The following is a 25,838-nucleotide window of genomic DNA, read 5'->3' as shown; positions in this document are numbered from 1 at the left end:
TTCAGGTTTAGACTGGTTTCCTGGTTTACCTGACTGGAAGAATCTTGAGTATATGCATTTGAAATGATTGCATGGAGCTACTCTCCAACCACTTACTTACACTTAGAACAGCATTACTTTCCCTTCCCTTGCAGATTGAAGCAAAAATTTTTCTGAGATTTCTAAGGATCGCTCTCAGCTTACAGTTCACCCTTTAAGTTCGTGCAGCACATGTAAGAATTTCGCACACAGAAAAGTTCTAAAACTTTTAACAGGTCAAAACTATGCTTTGTGGCTCATTTTCAAAGGAAAGTGCTGGTGGGGAATCACAAAAGATTTCAGAAGAGGTCTTGAAGTAACAGCTGTGGCTTAAATTCCCTCTGGGCAGCAGGGAACGGCTAGTAATTCTCACAGCAGCTCTGCTCTACTGAAGTAGATATAAGAGTGTAAACACTTCTGCAGAACACTTTGAGCTCCCATTTCTCCACTGTGATGATTGCCAGACATCAGAAAATTGGGAAGTATGGAGCAGTACGTGGGCAGTAGCACAAGTCTTTTATCACAGAAAAGTTAGTTCAACATTATGAAGACTAGAAGTAGAGACTGTCCTGCTTATTTTTTAAATTACACTAGAAGCTTCTGCTATATATATTCTGCCCATATTTTCTCCCAAATCATATTCTGGTGACAGCTGATGTTGAAAGATGGTCAGCCAGATGCAAGTTACTAGAGGGCAAGCTACGAACTTCCTTCCCCAAATGGACGAGCTTAGAGAAGAGAAATAAGATTTCTAAGACAAAAGTAGCTGTAGCAACTTGCATAACATCAAACACATCCCTGTATATCTGAAGTCACCGGGGAGAGACATCGTGTAAAGGTACAGAGAAGAAGAGCTATGTCCAAATTTACAGAAGCAGTTACATAAGTTAAATCATAGAATTGCTCAGGTTGGAAAAGACCTTAAAGATAATTGAGTCCAACCACAACTTCACCACACAACCCTGACTCTAGCAACCCTCTGCTAAATCATGTCCCTAGCAGCACATCCAAACACATTTATGTGTTTTTAAAACACATCCAGGGATGGTGACTCAACCACCTCCCTGGGGAGACAGCAACAAGAAAAATCTCTGACAAAAACAACTTAAAATGACTTTATTTCAGTATATTAGCACAATATTTACAAAATCATTTCATGTTTCATAAATAAAAACATTCTTGATAAAGACTATAGATATTTAAAATGTCTATGCATTTATATATACACGCATACATATAAACACGAATGGTGTCATACAGTTGTGAACTTTGGTTTTAATCACTGGTGGGAAAGGGCTGGGCAGATCAATGACTTTTGAAACTCTCACTGTTAAATTTGCACCTCCAAGAAACCCAGAGGAGAGCCCTTAGCAACAGCACACTGGGTTTCTCTCATTTCTAGAGCAATTGATTCTGCAGGCTGTACACAGCTACTGAGTTCTAAATGTTTCAGTAGTACCCTAGTAACAGCCTGGCCTCATCACCACAGAGACACACAACAGATTCGACTGCAATTTCCTTTACAGTAGTTAACATAAAGCTATTACACGTGCTTGTTGTTTTGTTTCTGTAAGGCAGGATAGCTCACAAGAGAATTGCAGTGCGTTTGTTTTGTTTAATTCCTCAACTGTTCTACTTGCAACAAACCAAAAAGAATCATTAACAAATGAGGGGCAAATCTCAATCAGATTAAATTCCAATATTGAATTGTTAACACAGAGAAACGTCTCCCATCTCTAGGTGGGTCGCTATGACTATGGAAAGACCTGTATTGAGAAGATTCATACACTAGGAGCTGAAATCTGATAGGAATATTCCCACTGACAAACAAGTAAATTGTATCTGCTTCTTAAACACTTTATCACAAGTAACTCTCTACACTGTGGCCAATTTAACTTCCTTTAGGGAGGGCTGGACCAAGGGCTGTTTCGGTGGTTCAGTACTGCAGCCTTTGCAAGAGGACTGTTAGAGTGAATATTCCAAGATGGGATACTTCAATTTCATTTAGTTGAATGCAAACTGTCTGCACTGAGACTTGGATGGAGCCTGCACATGGATGTCTGCAACACACAGCCACAGCATGGCTACAAACCCTTGTTTCATAACATCCAATCCTGAAACTTGTTATAATAGTCAATACCCTTTAAGAAATGGATTTTATTATTACACTGCTGTTCAGCAACAGCTTTCTAAACAAAGTTTTAAATCATTAGGAGAGAACCACGTGTGCCTTTGAAATGAGCCTAGTACAAATGGGAGCTGGGGAGAAGTTTTCTGCAAACTCTAAATGAAGTCCAAGAGAAGCCAGCTACACTGGAACAACTCTCAAAACAGCTGAAAAACACTAAAATCTCATGGAATGTGCAGGTTCTATAAAATCAATCCTATGTGGATTTTTATCTGTGCCACTTACGTGTAACAGCAATTAAGCCTCCTCACTTCTCACCAACTCCTCCTACACAAATTCTATTCTATGCATTTGCGACATAACACAAACACAAATTTGGGTCAGAAATGAAGTAACTCCCATCTCCATTCAAGAAAAGGGATTTAAAAACACTGATAGGACAACTCAATTTTTTCTGAAGCATCAACGTGTTTTACAAATACACTCATTAAGAGAGCCTGAAACTGATGTGTGGTTCCAGTAACACAAACTCCACAACGTGAACAAACACGTGAACCACATTCAGTGTGAAAATTACTAAATGCTCTGTAATTCCCATGCTGAATTAGGCTCCAAAAGCTGAGCTGCTGCTCAAAGAAAACATAAGAGGCACTGAGAGCTCTCTCGCCAGACTGAAGTATTGGCCACCACAGCATACATGAGTGCTGTCTATTGACGGGAATGTTACCATTCTGTGGAATTAAGATATCTTGGTTAATCTCTTAAGGAGAGCTGGCAGTAAAATCTGCATTTATACAACTTTGTGTCTAAGCATTTTTATATAAAAATTCTGCTGAACGTTGGAAAAAGTATTTGTACAATTCCTGCTTCCTGCTTGTATCACAGACATTACTACCATACCTTGCCCATGCACACAAATAAAGAAAACAATATATGGTACTGCAATCTTTGGGCTGAGCAGGCCCATTATCAAAGCAGTGACTGATGATAATTTTGGAAAGTAATACCACTAAGTATACTGCAGGGAGATGCTGTAGTGGGCAAACAGTGCTTTTTATATTCTCACCCTCAGCCACACCATATATACCATAACAAAAGAAATAAAGGTCACACTTGGGCAAACACGCACGTCCCTCGCTACTGTTGTGACTATATAAAATTACATCATTTATATCAAAAGCACTTTTGCCACACATGCAAAACAACAAGTTTCCTGAATTTCTTCTCTTTGAGTAGTGCATCTTCAAGGCCACGGCGTATAAACAACGGTGTACTTCTCACACATCACTCATTTCTGCAGTAGCTTCGGTCTCTGTCTTTAATACTGAAAATTAAAGAAGATACAAATATATATATATATATATATATATATATATGATTATTTGTAGAAATATTTTAACCAGCAGCACTTCGAACTGCCCAAGTTACAACTTAAAAGAAAAAAAGCCTTTTTTGTGTTTCCCTCTTTCAAAGTTTTCTCTCGTTTGAATGCTAAGGCAGAGTGGTAACTAACAGGCAACTGCTGTTTCAGTCTCTCCACAACAGCAAAGTGGAGGCTGTGCCTTGGAGTTCCACCTTATGCATAGGAATAAGCTGCAGCGGCTTCCAACTCTGTTTTTACTCCTAACACTGGTTTACTTCCACGTGCCATGTTATGAACTAGTGCTGTTTCAACACCTGATTTATTCCCTGCAGCATATGAGCGAACTTTCAAGGGGCAGTAAAAACCTGAAGTAGGTACAGCTCAAAATGTGCCTGCCTCTAGCATGGAAGTTAGAACCCTTAACTTCCATCTGTAATACATTTTTACTTTTTTTTTTTTTTAAAAAAAAAAAAAGAAGACATCCATGCTCCAAAGCAGACAAGGCAGTCAGGAATTTAGCCCCATCTTAAAAACAAACCTCAGAATGAAATTGATGATTTGCAGTATGAGAGCTTTTGTGAGACCTATCTCAATGCTAAATGCAAAGGCAGGCCTTCATGAGCTTAAAGGAGACCCAAGTGGAAACAGTCATTCTAAAATTGGATCTCCAAGCAAAACACTGGCTTGGCCTTCTGCAGCGAGTGGCATCTATACTGATCTTATCCTTATCTCACGTCTTGAGAGTTTTGAAAAAAAGAATGCAATGGACCAGTAAATAGCTGTTTGTTTCCTGATATCAAACCATGGAATTGTCACATCTGAACCATGACCTACTTTCCACTCTGCCAGTCTCCTCCAGTTCATACTGACTGGTACACATTTTCAACAACGTACTTAGCAGATACCAACGCGACTGGCCTTCAAACTGTGAGATCATTTCTATTTGTATTCATTTAGAAAGCAATCCTATTGTGCATTGAGATGAATCACACACTTGGCATGAGTACTCACAGGTAACATCTAGCAGTATGTGGTATTTATAAAGCAGCCTGTTTTTAAGAAATCAGCTGCTGCACCTTGCTCCAGCTATGACCACCTAGTGTATGATTTACTATCATATTGTCAATTCATGCCTTCCAGGTGTGGCCCTGCCCTTTTTCTTGACTACCAAATTGTTTTTTTTTTTTGTTGCAGAAGCTTTCGGTTTAAGGTTTAGTGATGCTTCATGACAGGCTTGCTCAGTTTCCAGCAATAAGCAGAATTACCTATAGCATCAATGAGTGGCTCTTTTATCCTACTCCCATCAAAGGGAAGGGCAGAAAAGCATGAGTAAACATCTGCTTTAATTTTAAACCTAAGCATCTAACCTAAAATTTAAACTCCTAAGTGAGACCAACCTGATGCTTAATAATATTTAAAATATTAAACAACTTCCACACAAATACAATCACCCATGACCCACAGAAGAGTACATGCATCTTATCAGACTGTATCAACAGAAAAGCAGCAAAGTACTTGACTTCTCACATTTAATCATAACCATACTAGTCAACAGTTCCCTCACCAACCCATCCCCTTCACTGTTTAAAAATATACTTCTTTTTCCCCCCCCATCAGAAAATACACATTTAGAAAAATTCAGAAAGTATTTTCTCTCTGGTCAACTAAATGTGATTTAATTAAGAGCAGCACCTGCACTACACCTCCCCTCCAAGCACTATACTAATTCTAAACATCAAAATCCCCAAGTAAACATTACAATAAATAGCTGAAGATGTAAATTTGACTCACCTTCATTCTAACATCACTCCTTTTGTATCTTTAAAAGCCAAGCAAATGGATTAGTAACAGACCAGACAGAAAGAAATACTTCACAATTAATGTTCAGATTAATTTTAAAATTAATTTTAGAATTTGTTACTACTGAGCATGCCAGTTAGTGAACAGAATAGCAAAATGATGTTTTAGTCATCTGTTTCTCACTGTAAGTTTCCTGAATCTTAAGTGCTATCAGAGTTTCCCAATTCAGGGAAATATCAGAACCATAGTTCTGACATTGTTCTGAATGACAGATTTTGCTACAATCACAAGTTTTCCACTAAAATAAATGCTTCATGTATATGTATACATAAATGTTCCAAAACAGCCCCCCAAGTGATGGCACTGGCTAGAAGGAACAGCAGGGTTTGGAAGAACAGAGGGTTTGGAGCTGCAGACATTATTTCAGTGAGAGATCAAACTTACTGACTCAGGTATGTCAGTTTACATGGCTCTATCTGCCAGCTCAGTGCTGTTGCACTGGGAGCTACAATTATTTTTCTTAACTACTTCCATAATTAATCCCTTAATTAGAAGGTAAGCCTTGAATATCACCTACCATTTAGTGGTTCTTCTACAGCTTTCTGCAAAACATTTAAAAATATATATATGTATAAAATGTCTTCATGTTTACTTTTGGCTCGCCACAGTTAAATTACTCTAATTGACATATACAGTAAGTAGTGATTCTACAAAAATCAAGAAAGCTGGATGTTAACACAAGTAATGACTAGAATTTTGCCCCGAAATTTAAAATCAATAACTACATTCTCCAGATTACTTTTCCCCATTGTAATTTTTTCCTCAGATGCCACCTCAAGGTGGCAGCAGAAGGTATTGGCAACACTACTTGTGACCCCTAAAACCTACCGGATTATTTCTGCAATTCGATCAATAGTTAGGAATAAAACAGCATGACTAAAAAAAAAAAAAAAAAAAGTAGCCAAGCAACTGAGTGTCACTTCCTCAGAAGGAAACACTCCACAGTTGTGCATTTAGTTTGGTAAATAATCATCAGAAATAATGCAAGCAAATTAGCAATTGGTTAAAATTGGCAGATATCAAAATACGCACCTTTTCCCCCTCAGCCTCAAGAAAGAATCAAGCATCATTTTGTAAGCATGCCCCACGATCAAAATGAAGCCCTCCACCAACGGTAAGTATTCGTTAGTCTTTAGATTACACAGAATAAAAGTGTTTGTTCAAAACTATTTCTCATCTGTTCATTACCTCAAAGCAAAAACGCTGAACAACCCTCAGTGGAAACAAGCAACGCATCCACACAATTTTCACTGTGACTTCTCTAAGTTGATGGGTACAAATTGTCACCCAAATTCCTCTGACACACCACTAATTTAAACTACAAGAAGTGTGTTTTCAGTGGGCAGAGCTTTAGATTTTATTCCTGTCTCCAATTCAGAGTAATGATGTTCATCACATAATACATTACGGCCATTTCTTTAGTTGCCAAATCCTTGCGTAAAACTGTCCCACAAAGAAAACAGCTCAAAGAGAAACAGCCACAAAGGATGCTGATATCTCACATGTTGATTTGTATATCAAAGCTCGTTTACAGAGAAAAACTAAGGAAAAAAAAAAAAAAAAAAATCCTCCTCTTGCTCTGTTTGCCTTCATTTTACAAGTAACCAGGAGCATGTTAAAAGCAGGTGGGATTGCATTCTGACTGAAGTGCATCTGTAATACACTGTTAAGAACAAGCTGAGAAGTGCCATGAGCTTTGTGAACCTCCTCTTTTTCTCTCTTATATATTTTCTTAAAGAAAAAATGTCAAGTTCCACATACTTCCCCAAGTAAGGTGACAAATCCTCTAAAATACTATTATTTAAATGGGAATGGAGAAAAATCAAAGAATAAATCAATTTCTCCCCGTTATCAGCTCTTCTACCTCACTAATAAGACATGTCTTTCTTCTACAGTCTGGTCTGAAATAGAGACCTGAGAATGCATCTCGAATGATGGCTGGCACCTACAAAATGAAATCACTCAGTATGTGTCACACTCCCCACTACAACACAGTTTTATCGATACTTTATATTTGTTCCTTTTCACTTGCTTCTGCAAAACTTCAGAAATAGAAAGTTTACATTCTTGGACCTCTAGGAAATACTATGTCATTCTGTGAAAGTTACTGTTTCAGGAATTATTATTCTAGAAAACGTGTATTCTAGAAAACAGAGAAAATGTGTGAAGATGTGTGAAAATAATCTTTTCTGTTGTTGTAGAAAAAAGTGTTTTCCCATTTGTTCTGTGTGACCTAAAGACAGACACTCTGATTTCAGATTTTCTCATCAAATTAAGGGGCATTAAAGGAAAACCAAAAAAGAGAAAGGCTATCGCATTCGTGTAGATGGGAATTCAAGAAAACATCAAGGGTTCTGTACTAAAAGGCCACGAGGAAAAAAAAAACCCAAACCCTAAACCTTTCTTATAAGCCACCTATATAAAAACCGAACAAACAAAATTGTTATGCACTCACCTTAACGGAAAAAAAAAAACAAACATTAACCAACGGTCTTTATAAATTCATGCCTAAGAGTGCATTGTAAAGACACCAAACTCCCATTCACATTCACCACCTTTCTGTGACATCCCTTCAAACTCTGAGCACAACACTCCATAAGGGTTGCAATTACAGTACTGAAGACGCACTCAATAGGGACAATGAAGACCACCAACTCACTCAACATTAGACATCTGTTACACAGCCAGAACTTTTGCTTGCTACCAACCTGGTCTGAATTCGAACTAGTGAAGAAAGGCTCAGTATCTCACTAAAATCCCCTGAGCCATCTAGTCACCCCAAATTTATTAATTTTAAGCTTACCCTTGGAGTTTGATGATCTTTCATTCTGGAACCTATAACAACAAAAATTTTTTTAAAAGGAAGAACAAATGATCAACCAAATAAAATTATCTACCGGTTTAACTTGGAAGAGCAGCAACACAAAACTGCAGCTTCCTCTGTCCGTATCTATTTAATACTACCTCTGAATTCCAAAAGCCTCTAAGTGCTCCTCTGTTTAGGAACCAAATATTTATGTGCAATCTACTATTTCACTGAAGACATTCAGCTATAAAATGAGTTACACTACATATTTTTCTTCGTGCTTATTTTATACAAGCTTTGTAAATGGCTCAACATAAAAAAAAAAAAAAAAAAAAAGACTTTCACTGCTAAAAGGCTTTGCCTCATGTTCTGTCTTCATCTCAGTTAACAGATGTTGCATCTTCTGCCTTATATTCTTCTTTAATAGAATTCCTCCTGGTCTCATGGCCTATTATTTCTAACCATGCCAAACATGGCGTGTACATACTGAACTGGGAAGATCACATAATTCACTGCAGATTAGGTGACTGTACAAACCAGCTCAACTCTGGAAGCAATGCATCTTCAATTGTATAGTTCTGAATCCAAACTGACAAGCTGTTTGAAGAGCCTTCATTCACAGCTTGAAGCAAACAAAGCTTCTCTGCTCTCTCACACACAAATTATAAAGTCCACATAGTGTTACGGTGTGGTGCACCAGCTTGGAGATGTCTGTACCACATTCCATCACACAGTGTTGATATGCTTTATGCTTACTTAGCAGGCCTGACTGGATTTCATACCTTCAGGTCTTTCCTCTTTTTGAAATCTGGGGACCAGACCAGTTTCTGAAACAAAGCGTTGCTATTTTTTCCTCTTGACAATAAGCACAAGAAAACCAGGATTCACTGAAACAAGAGGTCCTCGTTCAAACTGCTCTTATTTTAACCTATATCTAAACTGTGGAAATCATTAGGTAGATATTGCTTCTTCAAAATTCATATCCTGCACATATCTACAATAAGCTGCTATCTACACCACTTTGTAACCCTTTCTACAGAGTTCTTGAAAGTCTTTTGCTCTTTCAGAGCTAACCTTCAGCTAGGCAGCTGCATAAATGCAGAGCTTAAACTGAAACACACTTGTTTATAAGTGTTGGCTTCCCTAATATGTCTGAAGTTTTATTTTTTACTCAAGATACTCCACCATCTCTGTGAAACAGAAGCCAACTTAGTCAACTTTCCAGTGTAGTTTTTTTTTTTTTTAATTTAAACTACATAATTGTGAAATCTAAAATAAATAAATAAAATTAGTGCAGAATATTGGATGCTACTTACAACTATAGACATAAACCAGAGCAAGAAGATCCGCAACAGCCATAACAACTAAGCCGGCAATTACAACGGACAGGAGGACTGAAGGACAGGCTGTTAAAAAAAAAAAAAAAAAAAAAAAGAAGGAATTGTATCAACTGACAAATAACAAACTTTGGAGAAATAAATGAATACTCAAATAAATAGGCTCGATAAAAACAGAAGTGATCAATTTCTTTCAAACCCCTCCCCTAACTACTTCTGCATCTTTCTAAGGCCTTAAAGGGGGACGCAGCTATTACCTGTGAAGTGATCCTGGGATGGGCTCTATCTAATGACACCTAAAGGTCACTGAGCTGAACTTACAGCAAAAGAGCTAACATCTACTCTTTATGACCTGTGAAAGCATCCTCCTGAAAAGAGTGTCAATTTCTCTTTGAGCACAATAAAACCATCCCCCATTTTGATCCCCCTAGAACATAACACTTCACCTATCAGGAATCTCCTACAGCTCTATTTCACTTTTACATACTGCTAGACAACGTTTAGGTGCTCCTCACAAATATTTCCATAAACATTAAACAAAAGACTCAAATCAAAGCTCCATTGAAAGGTCCATCATTTCACTCAGAATGGAGAAATCTTTAGAACCCATTGCAAAGAGAAATTTTTCCTTTAAATCTCCAACCAGATAAATGATTAAAAATGTCTTCATGAAGCGATAAATCAGATGTACCAGTGCCTTGAATGAACCTGAGTATGTATGCTACAACTAAACACACAGCTAAGGATAGCTAATTCTAAATTCACCCTCCCCTCAGTAGCTGGGTTTTCTGTGGTCTTTTGGGTAGGGAGGACAAAAAAGGGGTAGAACAAAGGAAAGGGGACAGTTGGTGCTTTACATTAGTGGTTGATTTTCTCAGAGGTAAAACAAGATGTCAGCCACTACTAGGCTTAAATAGTTCAAGAATGCTTTCAAGTTTACTGTTCCTGTATTTACCTTAAGTGGCTTAACGCCACCTCCCAATTCAGTTACAATTTCCATACATGCAGAGATTAACAACAAATTTCTGATTTATTTGTTAAACATTAGGAAACAGTTATAGCTCCATTTGGGATTTATTTGTTTTGTTTTTAAGTGCTTTAGGTCTCAGTGATAAAGGTCAGTGGTTGTTTCAGGTGATTCAGGGTTCAACTAACTACTGCAAAAACTAAAACAATTCAAAAAAACTATTTTTAAGGTAATTGCTCATAAAATGCAGTCATGTCAGATATACTACTGAAACTATAACACAATAGTGCCTTTAGGCCATTCTTCTTTCACCACATAAAAGGGCATTAACAAAGTAGCCCTATTCACATGAATTACTTGCTAACATCCAATGTACTTAAGCTATTTTCATAGTATTTTGTGTTAGAAATAAACATCAGGTACAAATAAAAGTAAAAAGACACTTTCAGAAGATAACTTGCTTACCTGAGACAGACAGTGCAAAGCCAACCACAGCAACTATGTAACCCACAACTTGAAAGCCCATCAGAGCATATCCTTTGTGTGTTAGATCATCCAGAACTGGAAAAGAGGGGGGGGGTAAAAAGAAACTTGTCATTTTTAAGTTTCAGCTACAGAGATACAGAAGGTAGGTCATTCACACAAAGAAAACCCAGGTTCTCCTAGATCCCAAACTCAGCCAGTCGGTGGAGGGAAAAAACTGTGCAAGTCACTCAGGGATCCTGCATTATGTGTGTAAGTTAAACATTTTGTTTTGAGATACCATAAACCAGCATGCTATCATAGCACCTACGATCTACTTATAAGAAAGTGAAATAGTATGCAGATTATGTGAATTATGGAGGGGATACTCAGTTATCTTACCAGAACGTTCTGGAGTTGGTGAATAAAAAACACTTACCCATTTTAAATATAGAGTACTGAAGCACCATCAGCATCCCAGCAGGTAGTATGGTAAAAGCAAGACCAATTTGATTCATGCTAATACTGCCATCTGCAAACAGTTGTACAGAAATTAGAAAAACAGAAATCCTTCATTCAAATAAAGCACGAAGTAAAAATAGAGAACATCAAATTTTCAGGGTCCTCAAAGAATCCCAGTTCCCCTAATATTTATCCAAGTCAGCAGCACAGAAAATAGAAAACAATGTGGAGTCTGCATCCCCTCCCCACGAACACTTAGGAAGGCCTGACATTCCCAGTGCTGTTTCTATTGTATTCTAGAGTTTTCTTCAATGCAAAATTAGTAGGTGGCAGTTAAGAGATGGCAACTAACTTCATACAACAGTACAGAAGAGACAGATCTGTGCTCTTATTCCCTTAACCTAGGAAGGCAAATTTGTTACGCTTACCTTGGATAAAAAGCACAACAGCTACAACAGCAATGACTGTGAAGATGCTACATGCCACAGTGATGTGCTTTTTCTTCTTACGTACAGTTTCACATTTTAATGCTTAAAAACAAAACCAAAAGAAAAAGTGTGAGGACACTGATCAGACATACAGATTATCACACAAAAATACACACTTTGTTATAGGACTGTTTTCATCAAGAACTCCTAAGACTTAAAACTGTAATTACCATTGAAAGTTCATCTACTTTCATTGTTTGATATGGTCAATACGGCCTACTAAGATAAGTGAAACCTGGGACCACTGTTTTAGTTAGAATTCTTAATTCCACCTTCAGGTGCAATGCTATCAAAATAACTCTGGGCCATGGTGCAGGTTAATTCAAAAAGGTGAATTATTGATATTTAATTAATACTATAGCAGATTTATTACTCTGGTGAGCATCAAACACAGATTCAGAAATTCTCTTCCCAATGACGCCACGCAGTCTCAGATGTGCAAGCAACAGGGTGATATTCCTGTCTCACCAGAATGTTTTGGGGATGAGTAGGTAAGAATGATCTACATATAGCTGCCACCTCAGCAATGGTTGATTCCACTGAAAGCTTTCAAACCAGTAGCACTTGGGAAGTCTTTAGAAAAGAAGGAACAGTACAAATATATATATACCATGCTAACCAGCCACATCTGTGCTTTTCCCTGCCTTAAGCAGGAAAAGTAACAAAATAGGCTGCAAGCTTGAAAATTCATTTACCAACAGTCTTGGTATATGATAAAGTCAGTAATCTCTAGCAGGGAACAAATACAGTAAATAACTTCAGAAGAAATAACAAGGAGCGTGTATAAAATTAACATCCTCCTCACCATGTTAAACAACATCAGACTACTAGGATAAAATAGTTTAGAGGGTATACACGACAAAATTTTATTTACAGATGGGTTACCAAATGTTGTTTCTTGTAACTAAAACTCATCCAACACATTCACATTGTCTAACAGAACAGGGTCCCAGCCACACTCCTAAATAAGACCACCATTTAAACCAGCAACTTAATTTGAAGAGTAGCAGCAGTAGGAAAAAAAATCCTGCATACATGTGCTAGAAACTATTCTTTCATATTACAGATACACTTGACAAGGAAAGTTAAACTCAAATGCAGAACTAAGTAATGGGTACACTACACTCAATTCCTCAAAGTTAATCCTGGAGGAAAACCAAACAAACAGAAAAACCCCAAACAAACAAGAAGAACACTTTCTACCATCCCCCCCAAAACATGTAATTCATGGTAACACACAGAAAGAAACACGCAGTTTAATAAATACATTTGTTCTAAATACAGTTAAAGTTACAGCACAGCATCACTGGATTCACAGGTTAATTAAAATACTGCAAAGTATAAGGGAAAAAAATAAAGAGTAAGCACACCCACAGTTAATTAGTTGTAGGTTGTAGGTTTGCTTTTCCCCAGAGAAGTCAGAGCTTGCAATAAAACCAAGCAGGCTCAACTTAACTCCTGTAAAACGACTGCTTCTCCATGGATACATATCCACAGTTATCCTAGGACAATTATCACTTTGCTCTCAAAATGCTAAAAATGTGCTAGTTCTGGTACAAATGACAGTTCCAGAACATATCACAACAGATCAGAGTCTTAAATCACTATAAATAATAATGAGAAAAATAAATAAATAAATCAGGAATCTAACATTCTGGAAATAAAGTCATTAAGATCTCTATGTATTAATTTTTAACCTTTGACCACAGATGGACCTTTGAAGGTTCTCTTATCACTTTCAGAGGTTCGTGAGAAGTTACCAAAGCAAAGTATATCTAGATAACTGAATGTGATAACTATAAATCATTCTGAACGTGATTTTCTATCATTTCCTATAGACTTGTCTCTAAGCAGAAGCCTGCAAACTGAAAGAGGCTGAAAAAGCTCAAAGACTGATGTAACAAATTACACCTCAAGGAACTCTACATGTTGGACACTGTTGTGTGAAGAATGCCAAGGATTTCTGACACAGACAGATGCACTGCCTCTGAAAGCTTCTAACAAAATCATTGATGTTAGTGTTAAAATTATAACTCTGCCAGTGCCAAGAAATTAATGTATAATTTCATATGAAGAGAGAATGAACTTCCCCTAACATTGATTTTACAACCATAAAATGAAGATATTTTTGCTTCCAATCATCCAGTATTGTCAAGGTGAACCAACAGTGAAATAATGCTTCCTTGTTTTAATCTAGGACAGTAGATTATCAACTTCCATATGTGCAAAACAAAGGTTCTAGTTTGAAACAACACTGGCAGCAAAAACATTACCATACAGTAGACTAGCTCTGTTAGAACCAGACCTTTTAGGCTGTAATATCTTACCTTCAACAAATAAATGTAAATAACAGTTCGAGTGATCAGGAGATTCCAGAAGAAACCAAACAATTATTTGACAAAGCTTAGATAGTACTCCACTGTGTATTATCTGGATCAATTCTACTACACATTAGGCACCACCTTTCAACCTGCAGATGCCTTCACATAAGCAGTCGGAAGACAAATCAATAGCTGCAAAGAATTAAAGAGTCAGTACTCACCAATAACACCTAACTGAGCCCAGCAAAGAGCAATAATGAAGACCAGCAACGCTGAGATGACAATACTTTGGATTAGGTCGAACTGTCGTTCTAAAGAATAAACAAAGAAAAATGGTAGGAGGAAAACAAACACACAAAAATTGCTAGCTTTGCACGTATTGCACCTTTTTTGGCTATCCTCTAGGCTGTTTAATACGGTATTTAATAGTTAGCCTGTTATAAGTCTTAATGCTATGAAAGCTGTGACTTTTACCTACATAATTTTCACTCCAGTCTTGTGTGACAACCTATTTTTTTTCCAGTATCTCTACTCACTGTAACATTTGCAAACTGGAGGTCCTAAACTCCAGTGCAACGGAAATTATGTTTGTAATATTGTGTGGCAGCACAAGCTAGCTTGCTTTGGAACTGCCAAATAACACAGAAAAATTGTGTGTTTGGCTAACTGTGGAAGTTAGGCAAGAATAACATCCAATATGATGCCTCCCCAGCTGCTCTACTCTATTCCCAACTGCTACAATTCCTGAAAAACGTCCAGACGTGATGAGGAACCAGCCTACGTTAGAGGGAAACACTGCTTCGTTAATTTTAGAAATCACTCATTTTCCTTCAAGTCTTCCAATCATCATCCTTTTAGCTTTGCTCGCCCCGTGCATTTTGGAAGCCTTCGGGTTGTTCAGTCACTCGTGCTGCAAGATCGTGCAGGCCACCATCCAACATGCAATTTTGAAAACATCTCCATTGAACTGGAAAATGCAGTTGATTCCAGCGTCTCTGCAGATAACGTCATTTAAACTTACACGGCGAAAGCCAAAGTTGTCTTCTCTTACATTATACTTGTCACTGCTCCTCTGCCTCCACACTCACTTGCAAAGAAATGGCTAATCTTCATTTAGGTGCATACTCCTTGCACTTACTCTCCACATTCATTTCAAAACTCTACCTGCAGCTCCAGAAACACGGGAATTAAAGTAGCAATACCTCACAACTCCCAATGGCAAGTAATACCTTGAGGACAGACTGAAATTCGTAAATCCCATAGAGAGCAAGTTTAAGTAAAAATTGAAGACTTAATTATGTATAATTTTTTTGGCTCGACTGTTCTGTTAAAGACAAGATTCACATTTCTAAAGCAACAGTAATACCTAAAAGGAAGGAAAGCATTATTTCATGGTAAGACAACACTTTTCCACATGAAATCCCTGCTTCCAGCCCTTCCCCTCCTCCCTCCCAAAATGAATACCTGCATGCAAAGGTATATGAATTTTTGCAGATTATTTGAAACAGGATAGTAAAAATCAGCACGTGAAAGGTATGCATTTCAGGGATACTTTATCCTTATTAGCAAGTCTTACTTCTGCATTTGACTTCTCCCAAATTTTTGGCTAAGACAGCCTTCTGGCTCACATCCTGCCATTCACATTTCTCACCCCATGTTAACACTCACACCCAGCATAAGGAAATGATTCTTACAACAGCAGCTGTTGCAATCCAGTGCAAGTTACCATAATACCAAGACGTGGCACGTGTTATCTGGACTCACGCCACCGCATTATGCTATTGCCACAGGGAATATATAACTCTAGTACCAGGCAGCATATTTTCCAACAAATTAGAATTTGCCTTGCAGTAATGACCTCCTATTAGTAATAACATAACTGAGGCAACGGGCTTCAGCAGAAACTCAGTGCAACTGTGGCACTGACACAGAGATCAGTCCTCAAACTGATCAAACACCAGGAAAGCAAGTCTGCAGCCCTGTGGTGCCAATAAACACCTCTTAGTATTGGTCTTAAGCTGTACTTTTTTGTGCTAAGACACTACAGGAATGTCTCTTTGAGAATATCTAGTGCTACTAATTCACTGGGACTACAGACCACCTTAAGAAACAGGCTCTGTAGCCAGCATGGGCTTATAAAACCCAGGAGTTCAATCTCTGGTTAAACAAGCCAAAGAAACTGACGTTGGTACAGGATCCCAAGAATGGAGCTCTGCGGTACCATAGTCAAGGCAGCAGATGGAAACATGGATGCTATGACAATTATTACAGTTTTTGCTTCCATAGGAAACATATAAGATATACCACAGTTACAACATAAACACAAGAAAATTAACAAAAGATACTACAGGCAGAGAAATGGAGGAACATCTGTCAACTTTCTTATGGTGAAAAAAACCTCACCTAACTCATTACATTACAGCTTTTTGCTTTATGTGCATTTTCAAAGAAAAGACATCGATATTGAATAGCAACTTGACTGCAGCGTTGCCATCCTTTGGATAAACCAAACCCTACAGGCAAGTCTTGGTGACAGAGCTCAATGCAAAGGAATTACTCATGAATTGAAAGCAAACAGATCTGCAGGCTGAGAAGTAGCACCACTTGCAGGTGGCATTACCACCTACTTTAAACACACAGAGAGGCAGCCACAAAGCCTGCTGGTACATGCTAGGATTTCAGGCTGCAACACAGGAGCACCAAGTGTGGGCAAGTCTTGGAGTCCAAAAGCACTCTGGGTATGGAGATGCTCATAACATTGCTGGGACAAGCAACATGCAAATAGAACAGCTCAACACATTTTCTTGCTAACACATTTCACTTAATCCAGTGCTTCACAGAACTCAAACTTCTGGCTAAAAACATATATATATTTTTTTTGAAAGCCCACATAAGGAAGCCAGCTCCAAATTAATAAGACTTCCAGACTCAGCAGGGAGCGGGAACTCATGCAGTAGAAACCACATTCTTTTGTGGTTAATATCCTATGAAGATACTTGCTCAGAAAAAAGTGTGGCATGAAAACCTTGCTCACTTTGCCACCCAGTTCCTACGAGCATGCTTTCTGCAAAGTGGACAATAGCTGGCTCTAATAACATCGCCTCTATAAAAACCATTGCAAAGCATTGGTAATAACAGTGTGAGCTGACTGCTCAGAAACAACAGAGTGGAGACTAACTCAAAATGGCTGTTGCTCACCAGCCCACTTCTAAGCTCCCCTCCTGTACTGTACCTCCTCCTCAGAAGTCTCTCTAAAACAAATTCCAGAAGATTATGCAGAAGATATTAAACAATGGAGCAAGGAGCTGTTTTACCTTCCATTAAGCCCTCAGATACAAAGAGTAAATTCAAAATATTTTCTAGTATATTCTCTAAAAGCTATCATAAGCTTGCAACTAGAAGTTCTTCACTAACCACACTTATCCACTGGTGTTGGAGGTTTTTCCTCGTCGCAACTGTCAACTAGAAAATGAAATTAGAAAAGTTACATCAGTTTCCTGCTTTGTAGACTTTATACCTCTTTTAAGTTCTAAGCATAAAAGCTAAAAAAAAGTCCTAAAAAACCCCAAACAAACAATAATGAAATCGCATCCTGTATTATATGCAATATTTTATGAAAATAATCACTGACCTCTCTTACAAGTAAAAAAAAAAAAAGGTGGCTGTACTCCTCTCAGTTTATTTCAGGATTACATCTGTTTTGCAATGCATACGATTAACTCTATAATTAGGCCCAGCTGTAAACTACACAGATGTCTGCAGCAGGACATAAGTAGCATCTGCTTGATATTCACAGATAGTTTCAGCATTTGTCACTCAGTTAAGAGCAAAAAAAATATATATATATATTTTATATACATATATATACATATATACACATATATACATATATATATATATACACACACACATATATATATATATATATAAAAAAAATATATATATATATATATATATATCTCCTAAGACAATTCCACAGTGGACAAGTAAGACTCCACATGTACATGCTATGTATGTACATGCTATGCACGTGCAATGCATTCAATTCTGAAAAACCTTCCAGCAGCAAGAAAAAAGTGTGCTGCACAGGGCAGATAAACAGTACACACATCCAGTGCAAACCACCTCTACCAGAACACTTGACAGACTGAATGCGTATAGTAGATACTGTTATTCATCAGCTAAGACACTACAGCACATGGGCAGCATCAGGCAGAAGGTAAAATGGCTCACAAACAAGAAAGCCATTGTTTGGTCACCACTGTTTTTAATCTAACATTGTCCAAAGAAAACGTTTAATGCTAGATAATCCTAACGATTTAGCAGCTAGCAGTACCATTTCCAACCTCACCAAAAAAGTGTGCCTTTAGATCAAGTTTTAGAGTTCTTACGAAAAGTTTCTATTAGTTCTACTCATATTTTTTTTTCCAACGCAGCTAAAGACTGCAAAATGTAATGCATCAAACATACGATCTCTGCTGCCACTCTGATGAATGTATCCATCCCAGTATTACAAAGATATTAAGAATATGTTTCAATATGTAACATAATAACTGAAGGGTGCTAGAAACGTCACCAACTATATAGCATAAAAGATGTGGGAAAACAAATTTCGTCAGATCTGACAGATAATCTTCAGCCAGTACTACACAGTCATTAATTTCCCTTTCCCATAAAATCTTGTCTTTCACTCCCAGCAGATCACGTAAAAAACGACAGACAACTCACCCATACGAGTTCTAAGTTCCATCTTTGTTTCTCCTTCTCTGTTTAGTTCTGTTACTTCACAACTGTAATTTCCATCCGTTGCTTCTGCATTTTTAAGTTGTAGTGAGGCAACACCCTTAGATAAATCCATCTTTGAAAGGAAGTTAGCTGATGGAACTGACTCATGCCTGTAAGTTTGCTGTTCTGGTCCACTAAAAGAAAAAATTACTTGTCCTTGTCTCTTCCATGAAACATGCATGCTGCTGTCATTGTTCTCCTTTAGGTTAATCACAATGCAAGGTAAAACCACTGTATCATTACAGGCATATTTTTCAACAAAATCTACTGCATTAAACACCAGCTGGGTGGAACCTGGAAAGAAAAATGAAGATGGACACATTCAGCATTAGTTCTTAATACACAAGAGATGAAAGAAACAGATGAAAAAGCATAGCAACGTGAGACTTGGGAAAATAGAAACTCTTCCATTGAAATAAGAAGAAAAACCCTGTTTTAAGGAAGTAACAAAAGAAAAACATCCATGTAACATGCAGATATCAAAGTCGATCATGAATTAATAATAGTAGTAAGACTTCAGGCTGCCACCTTGGACACTTCCTCAAAAATGCCATGCAGAGAAACACTGCACTGAGGCTTGGTTTCTGCACTGCAAGCACGTAACACTGACCACAAGCAGTTCCAACGATGTTCCAATTCTTGCTGCTGAGCACACAGCTATCTAGAAATGGAAGTGCAGCGCCATCCACTCCACAAAGCATCCCTTACAGCTCATTAAGGACACTGGGAAACGTTTCTACCTCTATACTTCTCAGAAAAGGAAGGCAAGGCAGCTTAATGGAAAAAAAAAAAAAAAGTTGCCATTTGTTTCTCTCTCCAGGTGGAGCCAAAAGCCTGCAGATTGAACACATTTCTTTCATTTCCCCTTTCTGCCCATTGGAGGAGTGTACATGAAGTAACATGCAAGACACGATTCTTAGCATTTGAGCATACAGCAAACAAAACTGAAAGTAGAATTTATAACAATAGGTTTCCTGTTTTATAAACCACTGTAACTAATGCATCTAGCAATATCATCTAGTGGAAAAAAAATATATATATATCAGTGTTATCATTTTATCGCTCCCATTTCTAACCTTTTTCTCCCCCCACAATTCTAAAAGGGTATTACTAACCACTGTTTCAAGAAGGACTCAAAATCAATGCTGAGATTCGATCTGAAGATCCATTCATCAGTTCTTGAGATTAACAAGAAGTATAAGGCCAGCATTACACCAGGGATCCAAAGAAAGGTTAAATGAATTAGCCTGATTGCCAAGTACAAAGGCTTTCAATTCTTCCTTCCCAATATTTTCAATCATTCATACAAAACCACAGCTCAGTTCAACAGTAGTCGCTCCTGGAATTCCCAGCAGCAGTAATCATTCAGAAGTCTGACTATATTTGCCTGATAAAGCCCAAAGGTGAGAAAAGACTGCTGCTTATTGTAAGGCAACACCACCCCTAACTGTAAGCACGCTCATGTGCACCTGCAGTGAGTCAGATCAGTGACTTAGAATCACAGAATACCCCAGGTTGGAAGGGACCCACGAGGATCATCAAGTCCCGATATTCACACACCTGACTCAGACACAGTCTTCGTTTTCTCAAACCAGTCACAGGTTACTACTGACTTAACAGAGCTTGTAATTAACAGATTAGGGTAGTATGGTCAGGTTGCGGTTGGACTTGATGATCCTTAAGGTCTTTTCCAACCTGAGCAATTCCATGATTAAACACGCACCGTACATAACAGCACTTTACAACGAATTAATATTCCTCCATCTACACGTTATGCTGCATGTTTAGCCATGTAACTCAAAAAACAAACAAACAAACAAAAAAACTAACAAAAGCAGAAAAAAAAAAAAAAAAAAATCAACCCCAAAACTGTACCCAAATCGAATACGATGGACTGGGACAAGGATTTCTACCAGAAAGGATAAGTACACACAGAAGCTCTCGAGCTTCCACTGTCCTTCTAGGAATGGACTTTAAGCCTACAATAATTTAACTCCGTAGTAAATTTCTTATTAATTTTTTTTTGTTTTACTCCCCTTTAGAGCTCACACGTTCGCAGGACGAATCGACACCCCGCACCGGCTCCATTTCAGCGAGAAAAGCGATTTTCAACTGAAGGAAACAACTCAACCATCTCAGCGTTCACCACAGCCGATACACTCCAATCCTTTTGAAGGAGCCGTAAGAAACCAACCGCGATTTCTGCACGGGGCGGCGGGCAGCAGCCGACACCCGGTTCCGCCCCAGTTCGGCGCATCCCGGCTCCCAGCAGCTCCCCGCCGAAGCTCCCGGCCCCTCCTCCCCACCGTCTCCCCTGGGTAGCGGCCGCGCCAACCCCCCTTCCTCACAGCAGAGCCCCGCGTAAAAGGCCGAGCGGGGGGGTCTCCGTCCCCACCTACCTGCGCCCAGGACGGCAAAGAACGCTCCTGCGGTCAGTAGCCACATGGCGGAGCGCCAGCGGGCAGCACGGCCGATTACCGACCGACCTCCAGAGCCGCCGCCGCCGCAGCGGGAAAGCGGACGGGCGGGAAAGGCGCAGCCGCGCTGAGAGAGGGGCGGGACTGATTGGCCGGGGCGGCCTCTGTGTTGAGGGGCGTGGCAAGCCGCCCACTGGCCACTGATGCTCGCTAACGGCGGCTCTGCTTAGGGGAGTAGTCAAGTCTCGCTATTTGCCAGGCTGTGACCCGGGCGCAATTTTTCCCCTCCCGCCCTTCCTAGGAAACTGGGAGTTGCCCGCGGGAGCGGCTGAAGCTTAGAGCTCCGTAGGTGTGTTTTTCACACGAGCGTCATCTCCTAGTTTCATCGTCCCGTCCCTCCAGCTCTGCGGTGGCGGCTCGCCATCCCCCTTCGCACCGCGGGGAGCCGGAGGCGGCGTGGGCGGGCCGACTTGGCGGAGGTGCCGGCCGTGCTGACCAGCGGCGGGCTGCCAGCGCCCCGCCCGTTGTCAACTAGGCGCTGTGAGGACGAGCAGTGAGGGGCCGAGTTAAAAGACGAAGAGATTTACGAGCCGTTCTCGTAGCAGCCCGTTTGGCAATACCGCTCGGTCAAAAGCCGAAAGGACGCAGGCTCTCTGTCAGTCCTTCCTGCGTTGGACACGTACTGCTCACTGTAACCAGCCTCATGTAATGGGAGAGTTGTCCTGAGAGGTTTGGAGCTATTAATATATAACTCTGTTTTCAGCCCTGTGTGTTGGGGAAGTGTGAAAACAAAAAATAAACCGGCTGTTGGATATATTTGGGGAACACATGCGTAAGCACATATATATATATGTGTGTGTGTGTGTGTGTGTGTGTGTGAATGTTCTAAGAAGCCCCAAAGTTCAGTGGAGGATGAGTTAGTGGAAGCCAGGGCAGAATCAAAATGCTGTGGGAAACTCTGTGAATTCCCATTAATGTCTCATCTTTGGGTATTTTTTTAGCTGTGACATGAATGTTGGTTTGGAAGATGCTTTCGTTATCCCTTTTTAGAGACTTCCTGCATTCTCCTCATGTCTTCCCCCAGTCCTCTCCATATGATTAGTGGACAGACGTCTCTGCCTCGCCTGCTGTGTTTGTTTCATCCAGATAATCATAAAGCACTCAGAAGTCCCCCAGCATTCCGGTTTAGTAAATAGCCGTCAGCAATGGGAGCCATCTGAGTCTAGCAGCATGAAGCAACCGGTCCTGCTCCTGCCAAACTGCCTCAGCTGATGTTCTCTGGAGGCCTGGAGAAGCAGGCTCGAGCAGAGCTAGTAGGGAAGGCATGTCTGCTTCAGATATAGCTCATGCATCTGTCCCCAGACCAAGTGCCAGGATGCTGAGAGCCACAGTTGTGCACTGGGAACAGCAGCAGTGCTGTACAGAGCTGCACAGCATGTTGTCTGTGAGAGAACCAGGGGGATGCTCTCCTTCTGCTGCAGGGAGAAGACTACAGCTGCATGCAGCATGCGCCCGTTGCTAAGGTAGCACGCAGCACACCCACGCTGGCCTCGAAGCAAAACAGAGCTCATAGGAAATTTTGTGGAGCCAGAAGCCTTGCGTGAGAGTATGGCTTTGTATAAAGTGCTGTCTCCTACACTACTAAACTGGGTTTCACAAATGTCCCAACAATAGCTCCCTGTGCATGTAATTTCTCTGATTCTCTAGAGAAAGCTGTGCCATCTCGCTAGATATGCATCTGCAATGCTCTCTCTTATGTTCTGTCTTCTACAGTGCCTCTCCTTGATGAGAATTTCAATGGATTATGCAGCACAAGGCAGTTCTGATGCTTTGGATTCCTACTGATAGAAGTGTCAAGCAGTTCTGCTGCCCTTTCCAAGCTAGATATACAGACTTTGCTATGACAGAACACCTGCCTGCTTTTAACCACTTCTAACATCTGTATGACCATCTCCCTCTCTGTTTACCCTGCAGTGCTGTGTGTCCCGTCCTCACACAGTGCTCTAAAAGCTTGCACAGGAACACTTCTCAAACCTGTAAAAGGCAGCCCTGTCTCTGACTTGCACAGTGGGCCTCAGTGCTCACACAGAAGTAGTTTATGTCTTTTGAAAACTGCATGAGTGCCTCTCTTCCAAGGCATGGTTTTCCTCTTTAACTCAGGCAGATATTTTAGTATAACTACGAGGCACCGATCTGCCATTTTATACTGGTTTACAGCTCTTTGGAGTGCTATTGATTATTCGTTATCTGCGTTCAGCAAGTGAAGCTGCTACAGGCATGCAGCTCATGCACAAGCCAATGTACAGGAAACAGTGACTGCTGTAGCTGGCAGGAAAATTTTCAAAAGTGACATAGATGCCTGCATGCCTAAAGCAAAGAGTATCTGTAGATAGATTTGTCAAACTGGCTGTGAGTGCTGTCTCCTTCAGCAAGAGATGCAGTGAGCTGACCTCCATCTCTGGTAAGAGATTGCTCTGTATCATCCCTGTCCAGAAGTCCCAATACAATAGTAACACTGTAGGTAACACTGTTCTTCTCTTAGTAACACAAAGGAGCACATTGCTACTTCCTGTTTTGATCTGGAAACCAAAGTATACTGAGGTTCAATGAACTGACTGTGGTCATACAATCAGCCAGTGGCAAAGCTGAGAATAGGCTCTGTGTCCTTTTCTCCAGGCCTAAGATCTAACTCTCAGATCCATCCTGGGGGCAAAGACGGGCTACCAGAGCTATACATCACAGCTCTACAGAAAATGACATTTTTAGAACAGGCTCAACCCTGAACTTACTACAGATACTAAAAAAATTAAAAAGCATCAGTGTTTTCTTCTTATGAGAGATTCTGCTTGGTAAAAATGGAATTTATAAATATTGATGGACTTCTAAGCGTGAGCACATTAAAAAAAATAATCCAAAAGACTGAAGCCTGAATTAACTTTGAGAAATTGTTACTGGAGACCTAAGTCAAAAATAAAGCAATGCTGTGAAAATGTATAAACTTTTTGCAGTCATTTTTCATCAATTTCAAAACTGTTTTTAGGGAAATAGTGCTTCTTTCACACTTCCCCCTTCCCTTGCTCTTACATATAGCTCTTACAGCATGCACAAACTATGTGCGGTTCACTTGGTAGAGCAGCTGCTTCACCTGTGGTGGACTGATGGCAACTGAGCAACTGTCTGCAATGTTATCTGCAGCTGCCCTGCACTTAAATGAGACTCTTGGGGGTGAGGTCCGGATTATCAGTGAGCTTATGGAAACCATATGTTGTGATATTTAGGTGGTGAACATGGATCCTCTTTCAGCATAGGCATTGTGATCCATCCAAGAAAGTTCTGTAACGCTGGATTTCAGGAAATGGTTCAATTGAGCCCAAACCACAGTTTTCTACTATGTCTTCAAGGACAGTTCTAGATACCCTTCCTTTCAGTCAAGATTTGCTCAGAGAGAAGGTCAGTTAGAAAATTACATCTGTTTAGACCTGACTTCCATTGCAGTGTAAATCATTATCCCTTCTGATTTCAGAGAGAATTAGGCTCTATGTATCTTCAGTTGTGATGGTTCAGCCACCTAAATGCTTGTACAGACCCAGCTTCAGCAACTGTCATTAGTATATTGGCAGGATTCCGAGCATGGAAAATACATTGTCTTCTACATGACAATATCAGTCCTCCCTGGAGGCACCTGCCAACCCAGCCTGTCTGCCATGCAAGTTTTGCAACCTGCAAGTACAGGCCTGGGGCAAAAATAGCGCCAGTGCCTGCTTCAAAACACCCACATCCTTCCTCTCCACCACAGCCAGCAGGAAGAAGGCCTATGCCCGCTCTTGCTCTTCCTCTGCACCCCATCAATTGTAGCCACAGCCATGTCCCCTGAAAGCTGCACCCAGCAGGTGAGAGGCAGCACACCTTGTAGGCTGTAGGGAGAGGCACTCACGATGCCTGGCTCTGCAATGCCTGCAGGCTCCTGTCTGTAGTGCAGGCCCCCATCATAGGACATGCTGCCAGCTGAGTCTTGTGCTCCATCCTCTCCCTCCTCCCTATCCCTACCCGATCTGCTGCCGTCTTTCGCAAAATCCATAGAAATGTAATTATCATGGAGTTGTCTGCCTGTAGTGATGTTTTTCTTTGGAAATAATTATAATTGGCCGTGACAGCTAAAAACTTATCGGAGTAGACAGATGACAGACAGCACAATCACATAAGCTTCCCTCTGAGAAAATAAAGCTAAAACCCATTTATCCTCCTAGCTGGGAACAAAGGACTTTACTTTGAAGAGCCAGGCTGTGAAAATATGGAGAAAAGACTTTTACGCTCACAGATTAAATTTGCAGTAGGTAACCAACCACAAGGAATCCATTTGCAGCAGAACCGTACTGCAGTACTTACAATAATATCACTTCTTTCATCTGAAGAACACCCAATGA

At 39.9% G+C, this 25,838-nt stretch overlaps 1 protein-coding gene across 4 annotated transcripts; it reads right to left on the bottom strand.

Moving 5' to 3' along the window:
* Positions 1 to 1,117: 1,117 nt before the first annotated feature.
* On the bottom strand, positions 1,118 to 21,524 carry CD47 (CD47 molecule). 4 transcript variants are annotated; one of them, XM_042867387.1, is made up of 12 exons: positions 21,397 to 21,524; positions 18,941 to 19,291; positions 17,627 to 17,674; positions 14,434 to 14,523; positions 11,832 to 11,933; positions 11,381 to 11,473; positions 10,945 to 11,040; positions 9,492 to 9,581; positions 8,173 to 8,204; positions 5,887 to 5,911; positions 5,301 to 5,328; positions 1,118 to 3,470 (listed from the first exon to the last, which is right to left on the bottom strand). In XM_042867387.1, the coding sequence occupies exons 1-11, from the start codon at positions 21,440 to 21,442 to the stop codon at positions 5,303 to 5,305; spliced, it is 999 nt and encodes a 332-aa protein (XP_042723321.1). In that variant the 5' UTR covers positions 21,443 to 21,524; the 3' UTR covers positions 1,118 to 3,470; positions 5,301 to 5,302. The 4 variants fall into 4 exon arrangements, with proteins under 4 accessions (XP_042723321.1, XP_042723322.1, XP_042723324.1 ...); XM_042867388.1 differs by lacking the exon at positions 5,887 to 5,911; XM_042867390.1 differs by lacking the exon at positions 17,627 to 17,674.
* Positions 21,525 to 25,838: the final 4,314 nt, after the last annotated feature.

Source organism: Lagopus leucura, unplaced genomic scaffold (genome assembly GCF_019238085.1).
Source record: "Lagopus leucura isolate 7727_CA_CO unplaced genomic scaffold, USGS_WTPT01 Super-Scaffold_100001, whole genome shotgun sequence".
Taxonomy (NCBI): domain Eukaryota; kingdom Metazoa; phylum Chordata; class Aves; order Galliformes; family Phasianidae; genus Lagopus; species Lagopus leucura.
Note: the sequence above shows the minus strand (reverse complement) of the source record. Positions and strands in the feature narration are given on the sequence as shown.